We start from the raw sequence: 10,401 nt of genomic DNA on the forward strand, positions 1-10,401 counted from the left end.
AGAGCGTCTTAGACAGGAACCTCTGCAGGAAGGAAACAGAGGTAAGTGACCAAGTAGATCTGACAGAGGAAGATTATGAACGTGTGATTCACTATCATGGTCCTAAAGTTCAGTCCGTGCTCAGAGGACGAGGTAGATTCCAACCAGTCAGCTGTCAGCAAAATGCAGTGAGCGATGCCCAGAAAGTCCCAGATGCTGTAGCCCCAGAGGATGGAAAACAAGCAGGAGATCAGATCCGGGCAGACAAAGGAAGGCAGAATAATCCAGAGGGTGAAGCCAAAGCCGATGTCGAGGACGTGCTCAAGATTCTGGACCGAAGGGAATTTCAGATCAGTATCAGAAAGCAGTTCCTAGTTCAGTACACAGGCAGAATCCAGATGGAGTCCATAGACAGGTCAAACAAACAGAGAACAGGTAGGCTTAGAAAGGAACAGGTAGGTTCAGTGGCTTAGAGGCAGAACAGGTCCAGATCAGGTAACCAGAGCCACTATGGTAACACTGGAACACTCCCATCACTGGCTCGAGAATAATCTGGCACTGATGACTAAGCAGAAAAGGTAAAGGTCTAGATTTACCACTCTATCTATGCTCCTACCCTCATGGTCATAAAGTCTGGATCATGACTGAAAGAACAAGGTCAGGTTGAAATAAGCTTTCCTTGAAGGGTGGCTGGGTACTCTTTTATGGACAAGATGAGGAGCTCAGTTGGAGCCGGGTCACCTGGAAGTAGAGTGCTTCTCCTCCACATTGAGAGGAGTCTGTGAAGGTGTCTTAACATCTTTACTAAATACCCCCTGGACGCCTCCCCTGAGAGGTGTTCCAGAACCATCCCACCAGGAGTAGGTTTAGGGGATGGCCGTGGACATGTTGCAGAGACTATATCTCTCAGCTGACCAGGGAATGCCTTGGGCAGGAGCAGTCTGGGGGATTCTCTGCTGATACTGCTCCCCCTGTGACGTGGTACTGGATTGGAGGAAGATGACGATTATTTCAAATTTTTCTGGTTGTAATAGATTTATTACATTGTCTTAGTGGGGTACTGTTTGTAGAAAGTCAAGCAAATAGATCATTTTGATAGCATTTGTGAATGCCTTAGCATTTGCTGTCAAGTTTGTTGTTGTGCACTAATATTTGTGAGAACATTGGGATAAGAATCCTTTTTTAATCCAGCCTATAGTAGGTACCGTGTCTGCGACTGTTTATTGATGAATTTTAGTTTCAAATACTTTTATCCCTATCTACGGAAATGCTGAAAGTCATGAGCACTGACCAGTCAGCCAAAGGGATATCCTCCTGGATAAATGTCAAGGGTGCATGATCAGTGGACCACGCTGGCACAAATGCATACATGCCCTAAATTTAACAGTGGCATTCTTATTTAGGTAAGTTGATAGCAGAGTTTGGTGTGCTTCTGCTTTCTCTCTCTCTCTCTTCATGTAAAAATGTATGCCAAAATATAAAACATGCATTGCAGAAGACTAGAGGCCTTTGCTGGGAACGTTGTGGACCAGTGTTTGAAGGGAGACAGGGAGGCTTTGTTAGGAAGCACCTGGAGATAGGGGCAGCATAAGTTAAATATTATTATTTGAAAACAAATTAGAAGCTTCCAACTTAACAAGCCAGCAACACCACATGCTTTAATTCAGTCTGAGCTCAGTTTTCTAATCCTACAACCAAAACCTGGCTAAGAGGTGCTATTTGGTTTAGCACAGTAGACTATTGTCACACACGACCTCTCTGCTCCGTTTCTTTCTTGCAACACCCTCTGTGTTCCAAGCTATGATCAGACAGAATGCTGAGCTGCAGTGAGGCTCGGTGTACACATGCACAGGTGCACCAACAGACAGAAAGTCAAAAATAAGAGTGTCAACACTTCCTCTTTTCAAAATAAGTATTTCTCTAAAAAAGCAAAAACAAAACAAAAGCCATTGTATATGTGAAAATGAAGATGGACAGAAATAGAACCGTTTTTTGGGGTTTACTTTTGCCTTTGATCGTTTGTATTTTTTTCCCAAAAACTTAACAAATCTAGAGAAAAAAATATTATCACATAGAAAGAAATATGTGCTTCAATAAAGACTAAAACTATATTGAAAATCGTTTTTTTCACTTTCCTGTTTTTCCCACAGAGTTTAATTTTGTCAGTGGCTGCAACCTGGCTTGAGAAAGAGAAAAAGGAAGTAATTGAAGCTAAGGAGGCGTACATGGCTGAGAAATGTCCTCCACCAAATCTTAGTGGAGACCAGGCTACCCTCATGGTGAGAGCATACTGTATGGGATTTTTTGTTTTATCTGGATCTCTGTCCTGCTAATTTGTTATACTATAACCACCACAGCTTGTTTAATTTAGCTATTTTCTTTATTTTTTGTTTAATTCTGTAAACCTTTGGAAGTATTTTGAAAATCCATCACTGTCTGTTTTCTAAAGCATCCATGAAATAATGCCAATAAATCACCATCTGTTTTCAAATGCATCAAGGAAACCTGCAAAAAGTTACATGCTCTCATTGACAAAATTGATGAAGAGAGATATGACTTGGAGGCTAAAGTTGGCAAAGCTGATAAAGAGGTAGGTGTCCTGCAGACAACTTTGATCTAATTTATCATCATTTCAGAATATCAACTATTATATCTAGCTGGGAGCGTGCTGCGTCAAGAAAACAAGAATATATTATTTAGCTTTAGTTTGAAACAGATTCATTACTTGCAGATTGAAGATCTAAAGATTAAAGTTGTGGACCTGGCTGGAGTAAAGAAACCTGCCCTGAAGAAAGTGCGTATGTCTGCCGATGCTATGCTGAAGGCTCTGCTGGGCTCCAAACACACGGTTAATCTAGACCTGAGGGCCAACCTGAAGCAGGTCAAGAAGGAGACCAAGGAGGAGGTGAGGGTTTGGTAGAGAAAGATCAGACTAGATTTTTTTTGTTTGGTGGGGTGATTTGTTGGATTTTACAAACAATGCACTGTGATTGTGTGTTTCAGCCCACAGACGCCGTTGGAGACTGGCGTAAGAACATTGAGGACAAAGCTGACAGAAAGAAGATGTTTGAAACTTCTTAAAGAACTGAACTCTACTCTCCAGTTGCTCTGGGCTGTTCACACCTTTTTGAAATGTCCATCATTTTGAATTGAATCATCTTTTGTTTAAAAAAAAAGTGTGTGTCAGCCTGTTTTTGTTATTGTACATTTGTTTAATGCAGAAATAACATTAGCTCAGAAGGTAGAGCAGTTGACCTGTTGTATGGTTGGTCATTGAATCTCCAACTTTTCCAGTCAAAAAATTTCACTGTCCAAGATACTGATCCCAACAATGTCCTGCTTAAATATGTTCTTCAAATATCAATCGCAGATAAATGAATAAATAGAAAGCAAGGGTTTAGATTGGTGTAGGTGCCTTTGTTTTACATTTGTAAACGTCTTTTCATTTACACAGCACCAACTGTCTCCCCTCAATTCTAATGTTCATTTTTTAAAACTCACTGCTCCCAGTCCTGTCTAAATTTAATCTAAATCAGAATCAAAAATGTTTAATTAATCCAAAGTTAAACATTGTTGTAACTCTCAATGGCATTTCTTTAACGGGTTACTGTAGGTTTCAATGGCTGTAGGCAGGAAGAGTCTACTGTAGTTCACGGTCTAGGAACCTCTGACTGAAGACAATATTGTTTTATTTCCCTGATGTTCTTTAATAAATAATAAATTATCCCTCGTAAAATCCTTTGCAGATTTTAGTGGTTCCCAAAAAAATTGCTCGTTAGAGTTTTCAAGGTTGAACTTCTGTTGGCATCTTTTATTTAAAGAGATGAATAACAGAGTCAAAAGCGAAAAATAAAAGAAAAAAGAAAAAAAAAACTCTAAAGAAACTATACACACTAGTGGCAAATTAATATAACTGATCTAACTTTAGAAGATGGGAAGTGAGAAGATTGTCTGCAAAAAATGTCACCAGTGCAATGTTTTAGGACTTGGGTTAATTTCTTAATGGGCTTATGACCTTTCTGTATTGCTGAATATTTCAGCCTATATCTATGTAGCAGGGTGTAAAAAATTGTCAAAAAATATTAAGAATTGAACCATAGCTCTGGAGATGAGTATAAACCAATATAACTAAGCAGAAAAAAAATAGATTTTCATATTTATAGTACGAATGTTGTTGCTCATCGGCTCTTCTTGCCTAGCTTTAAATGATTCTCAGAGTAGAGTTACCAAAACAATCCTCACAGTGCCAGCAGAGCGCTCCCAAATCTAACTATTCTGCAGGATACTGTGCAGTGTTCTGCTAAAGCAATATTAATGGGGAAATTATTGGAAATCATTCAGATCAATTCACACCAATTAAAAGAGAAACACAAGATGAGATCTGTGTTGAAGTTACAAAGGTAATCTACTATCTGTTTCTTTCAACACCTGGTAATGAAAGGTGTACAGTCTGTCCGTTTAATTTCTAGGTGAGTTGTGTTGACTCTTCTTTTTCAACATGCTTTTCATTTCTTGACACATCTGTTATGCTAATTGCTGTTTTTTGTTCTTTTTTTAGATGTAGTAAAATCACCACGGATGATTCTTTAAGTGCTGAATAAAGAAAATAAGGTATGTCCTTACCGTTTATCTTACCGATAAGCATGGAGAAGAACCAAATTAGTGGCTTCCCATCAGTTTGTTTAGTTTTCTTATAGTTTTTACGTAATCAACAGGTGAAACCTCAGTTACTTCTACGTGGAAATTGCAATATCTCACTAGAAATAATGAATCAGCATTTTACAGGCCATATCTGTTTGATGTAGCATGTCAATCTAAAGGGCAACCTTTCTTTTTTTTTCAAATCATCGTAAGTATCTATTACATACACATATTTGAGTCTCATTAAGAATGTTAAAAGAGCTATTTTCCAAAGAAAGATTCAATTTATTTTACCCACTTAGCTTACTAAGGTTAATCAAAAAACGTTCATTCCTATAATTCAAAAACACATAAGAATCTATTTGGAAATCGATAAGAAAAAGGTCTGATAATTTCTCGATTTTATACTGATTCTAATATTAATTTCGAAATGTTATACTTTCCCCCTAAATGCGGCTCATAACAGAAAAATTCAGTAACATGTTTTTTTAATTACTTGCACTCTTTTCTTTTAACAGCTTCTCTTGCTATTAAAAACGAAAGCTTCACTAACCTTCTGATCTATTTGTAGAGCTGCCTACTGCAGCTTCACTTTATTTGCGTTTTTTTCAGTGGATGCTGGAGGCTCAGTCTGCTGTATCAGTCTCCTGCGCTCCGTGTTCACCTGGCATGCATTGGGTCAACTAATCTCCCTCTCTTCGCTGTAACAATTACTTCAGTCCCCACTTTTCTCTGACAGTGGCAACCTAATAGTGAGCTGATTTCTTGCACCAAAATTTATGAGGTTCTGCAGAGAGTTGCGGTGGTATTTCTGGATCCTGCTGGCCCATTGGTCTGAAGTGGCTCTGCTACCATAAAGAGCTCTTACTTTACTGCTGAGCTGGCAGTTAACACCATATATACATGATTATTCTTTACTGTTTGGGAGTTGGCAGTATCTCTTCTGCGACTCCGTGTCCTCATCACCTAAGCTTGCTCAGTCAGAAGCCACTAGTGAGAGTTCCTCTTAAATTTCCTTTACAGGTAGGACATGGATTCATTCTGAAAATGCATTTAACAAAGTATTTCTGTAAATTAATATCAGCTGAGATTTTTTAAATATTTTTTAAGGAATATGCAGGCTACTTACATACATGCTGAAAAAGCTTTGAGTTGTCATTCAAACATTGTTAGTTTAACTAAATATGAACTTTGATGTGTGCCTTGCTTTTTATTTCATTATAATGTGGGTTGTTTAGAATTAAGTAAATGAAAACAGGTCAAATTTATGAGATATCAAACTTTATACATACACATTGTTAAAGTGGTTAAATTCCCAGTGTTTAGATTTTCTGTAGCATGTTATAATCAATCATCTGCTGTGACTGCCTGCACCACATTTTTGTGTGGTGCTGGTGTCTATTTGTACTCTGATCTTTGGGTTACTGTTACAAGTTCAGTCTCAGGCAATATGTCTTACGTTGGGCCAACTGTTAACCGCTGTGACTGAGGCATCTGACCCCACCCAGCTAAAAAAAGCTTCTTTGAAAACATGGTTGTGTTTATCCTAAAGCATATTCCCTTCCCTACTGAGATTTAAATGTTATCTAATCAACAACAGGGATGCAACATGATGTGCCTTTTTTAACCTTATAAAGAGTCATTGTGGCTAAACTTACTTGACAAAATTATTTTCTCTGTTTGAACAGAGTGTGAAGATCAAACAGGGCCAAAATGTCTGAGTAAGTATTATTTTCCATATAGGCTATGATATTTTTACTGGGAATCAATTAACGAATTCTTGTTCTTTTTGCAGGATCTTTCAGATTTCAACTTGTAGTAATATCTTAGATATTTAATTTAGTTTTTTTATAATCAGTACAAAAGAAAATGTATTTTAGAAATTTTTGAGTAGCTTTTAAATTAGTTTATTTGATATTTTGCCAAAGACTTCATCTTGAATATCTGATTTCGTTATCTAAGAAATTAAGAAATGGCAAGAATTTCCACTATATGTATCAGTTGGCTAAACCTTTCATAATGAGGGCAGATATGGTTTCTTTTCTTAGACTTAGACAAACTTTATTGTCAGTTTGTATACACCAAGTGTATATAAAACTAAATTTCATTGCTTACCGCTTACAACATTTGTCCTTATAAAGTGCAGCAGTGATCATCCTGTAAACAGTATAGATGACAAGGAAAACAGATTTAAAAACAACAATGGTGCAAAGGGGCAAAATATGGAAAGGTTCAGTGCATTGCAAAATAAATACGGTGCAAAATGCACAATAACATTGAGTTGTGTCCTAATGATTAGTTTCTCCTTCACTGCCAATAAATGTATGCTTATATGTCAGAATTTGTTCTGAATCTGTCTGTTGAGGAGGTTGTTTTTATTATCATAAATAAAATTAAGGGATACATTTCCCAAAAGGAGATCAAAATCAGGTTTTAATAAATTAACTGTTTTATTATTGCTGTAGAATAGTTTACTATTAGCTTCTTTAACATAGAAAGTTTTTATAGATCAGTGTTTCTATGTTGGTGTGAGGGATTGCTGTTGTGTCAATGAGTCAATGCAATCAGCCTGACTTAATGATCTGGTTGAACTGTCTCAGTAAAGTGGTATCTTGGCTTAGCAATACTGGAAGGCAGAATAACCAACCAGCATTCATCTTCCAGCTACAGTATATTGTAAAAGACTAAAGATGTAGTTGTCTCCTGTCATTAGACAATATTATGAATAGCATGTATTTTCTGTTGGTGGTACTTAATGATCAAGATGAAAAAAGAAATCCCTAACACACTGATTAACATTTGTCATGAAGAATATCTGATTTATCCATTCTTATTTCCATTTTCTCTTACCTTACAGGGGAAAGAAAATGACATCAAGCCGCAGGCATCAATTAAAGGTCAGGGTTTAATTTAGCTTTTTTTTTTTCTTCAGAAAATGGAACTGTGTGGAGATTACTTATTACATGTCCAAATCTGTTGTTACAGAGCTTAATGCTGCAGATTGCTACCAAAATGCTTGAGGAGGAGAAGAAGGAAATTGCAGCAGCAAAAGAGGCCTATATGGCTGAGAACTGCCCCCCGCCTGACCTCAGTGGAGACGTGAATGCACTCATGGTCAGTATGACAAACAAATAAGGCAATAGGGAACTAAATCTTAAAGTTATAGTGGAGGATTTTTGCAAATTTTTGAAAAGACCTGCCCTCTCTACTTAAAAAAAAAAATGAATATGGGCAACCCTGTATCTTCTCCCGAGAGGGAATGCCTATTGAAGGTGTGTAAGAGCATGCATTAGCCCATTTCTCCTCGTGCACGCTCTGTTTTAAAGTTGTTGTTTGCATCGCTTTTACAAGCTTACTTTCTTAAAGAAGATTTGCAATTTTTCCACTATGTCAGCCTCACCAGCGGTAAGAGAAAATGGCGACGAGCACGTAGAATGGCCTTACGTAAACATATCATATCAGAATGATTGAGAATTAGGAGGACCCCTTATGTTGATGATCCACCCCGAAAAAAAAACTTCCTCCACTATACATTAAGAAGGGGCGTTACTCAGCTAATTCAGAGTAGGTCAATATAGGTCATGCAAAGATTTTTATACGGTATGTATAAACCTTTATATATATATATATATGACCTATATATATATATATATATATATATATATATATATATATATATATATATATATATAGATATATGTTTATATATATATATATGTTTGAAATATGTTTGATTTTTAGGTAGTACAGATTTCATACAATTTCATAATACAGGTAGTCCTAAAGAGACTAAAATCAGGAAATCCTCTAGGCCTTACTAAATCCTTTCCCATGGTCTTCCAATGCTGATATCTGAAGTAGACCAGCTGTAGACCACCTGGCAGCTGCAAAAGGCCAGATGAGGACTGGTTTGAAAAAGGACTGAGAGCCCTCTGGTGGAGGCTCTGACAGTAAGGAACCTAGAACATAGTTACTACTACAAACTAATGGGGAAGCTAGGGTTGCATGTGGCAACTACGTATGTGGGAATGCCATCCTATATGTTTAATGCGCTCCTCAGCAGTATTAGCCCAACCATCCAGGGGAATAAGTATAATAAGTATAAACATCTTAGCCAGTTCTGAACCAAAATGTCAAAAAGCTCAAATCTTCACAGGGTTTGAGTGTTGCAATATAAACCTGTTTCAAATTCAGGGACTTGCTGCAGTTCATACGAAACCTAAAAGTTAACAAATGGATCATTTAAATGTTAATAGTGTTTAATAGGGTCATTGGAATTGGCAAATAACCTTTATTTGAAGTCCCCCTTTTTCATGAGATGAAAAATAAGGTGGATCTATATTTTCAACGCTCTATTTCACTCCAATGTAACACTATTTGGGCCATATGTATGTCTTTCTATATTCAATTTTTTTTTGTTGTTTGAGTACTTCCTAGACTCCAAAGTCTTCCTGTAAAAGGGCTGATATTATTTAAAATAAAACACCACATATTGTCTTGTAATTATTGTGTCACAATAATCCTTGAAACAAGAATGATGTTATTGGGAAGGGAACCACCTCAGCAGCAGAGTCATAAAATATGCTTTTTTTCTTTTGCTCACAGGAAGTGTGCAAGAAGCTCCATCAGGCCATTGACAAAATTGATGAGGCAAGATACGACACAGAAGCAAAAGTTCTGAAAGTGGACAAAGAGGTGAGAAACAGGCAAGAGCCTGACTTGATTTAACTGTAAAGACATATTTATCAACAAGTCTTTAATTCAACTTTCAGAAAACCTTTATTTAATTTCCAGTACATTTTAACAATATAGATTTTAGATTTGGTGCATAGGAAAGGAACGCTTACCTTAGGGGTAGGTACCATTTCCAAACAAGTGTGCTCATGTGTGCATATTGGTTTTGGTTATTTGCCAACAGGTCACATCACAAAAGTGCAGAATCCCATTCAGTTATATTCCTTCAAATTTCAATTAAATTATTTTATATCCTATTTTCTAACTTTTTCTGCAATGAGGTGTTTTACAGTAGATGATACTGGCAGGAAGAATCTTTTTTTAAATGCTCTGGAGAGCGTCTAACTGAAAATATTCTGTTGTTGCAGTTAGATATAGAGGACGTTTTTTTTTTTTTTTTTTTATAATTTTGTCGGAAAAAAAGGATGTGTGAAAATATATTCATAGATTCAAGCAAATTTCTTGTAACAGCTTTAGTAGTTTGCTGAGCTTCTTTATTATCTGCTTTAATGCTGCTACCCCAACAGATGATGGCAGAAGAGCACTTTAGATTAGATGATTATTTCAATTCAGTTTATTTATACAGCTACAATTCTCAATACATGTCATCTCAAGGCACTTTAATTATACCAGATCATACAGCCAAATTGATTCAAAGTTTTATATCTAAGGAAAACCAGTTGATTGCATTGAATCATTGACTCGAAGGTAATGCCTCACTCCAAGCCTGCTTGTAGCAACAGTGGAGAGGAGAAACTCCCCTTTAACAGGAAGAAACCTCGAGCAGAACCAGGCTCAGTGAGAGCGTCCATCTGTCGAGGCTGAGTAGGGTTCAAGGAGACAGACGCGGGCATACAGAAATAAGCAGAGATACCAAAAGGAACTTGTCAACTAACTCCACAGGCGGCCCCATCCAGGAAAGATACAGCCACACAGAGGAGCTCCGATCCAACCCCAGCGTCAGAGGACGAAAAGAGCACATCCAGCAGTCACAGTCAGAGAAACAGGACTACACTGAAAAATAGGCCAAGCTCAATCAGCTATAAA

General features: G+C 37.2%; 2 protein-coding genes across 3 annotated transcripts in view; both read left to right on the top strand.

The window, feature by feature from the left end:
• LOC107093599 (troponin I, fast skeletal muscle-like) overlaps window positions 1-3,374 on the top strand; it is a 7,492-nt gene extending 4,118 nt beyond the window's left edge. The window contains exons 4-7 of the mRNA XM_015388763.1: window positions 2,130-2,258; window positions 2,480-2,569; window positions 2,711-2,884; window positions 2,983-3,374. Of these exons, the coding sequence (XP_015244249.1) occupies window positions 2,130-2,258; window positions 2,480-2,569; window positions 2,711-2,884; window positions 2,983-3,060 (471 nt within the window). The 3' untranslated portion in view covers window positions 3,061-3,374. The remainder of the gene's footprint in view (window positions 1-2,129; window positions 2,259-2,479; window positions 2,570-2,710; window positions 2,885-2,982) is intronic.
• Window positions 3,375-3,614: 240 nt separating this feature from the next.
• LOC107093600 (troponin I, fast skeletal muscle-like) overlaps window positions 3,615-10,401 on the top strand; it is an 11,741-nt gene continuing 4,954 nt past the window's right edge. The window contains exons 1-5 of one of the 2 annotated variants that reach the window (XM_015388766.1): window positions 3,615-4,590; window positions 6,309-6,341; window positions 7,478-7,517; window positions 7,606-7,734; window positions 9,226-9,315. In XM_015388766.1, the coding sequence (XP_015244252.1) occupies window positions 6,334-6,341; window positions 7,478-7,517; window positions 7,606-7,734; window positions 9,226-9,315 (267 nt within the window). In that variant the 5' untranslated portion in view covers window positions 3,615-4,590; window positions 6,309-6,333. Of the gene's footprint in view, window positions 4,591-5,435; window positions 5,644-6,308; window positions 6,342-7,477; window positions 7,518-7,605; window positions 7,735-9,225; window positions 9,316-10,401 lie in introns of those variants that run through there. The other variant, XM_015388765.1, reaches the window with a different exon arrangement.

This window comes from Cyprinodon variegatus, unplaced genomic scaffold (genome assembly GCF_000732505.1).
Source record: "Cyprinodon variegatus isolate N-32 unplaced genomic scaffold, C_variegatus-1.0 Scaffold434, whole genome shotgun sequence".
Taxonomy (NCBI): Eukaryota; Metazoa; Chordata; class Actinopteri; order Cyprinodontiformes; family Cyprinodontidae; genus Cyprinodon; species Cyprinodon variegatus.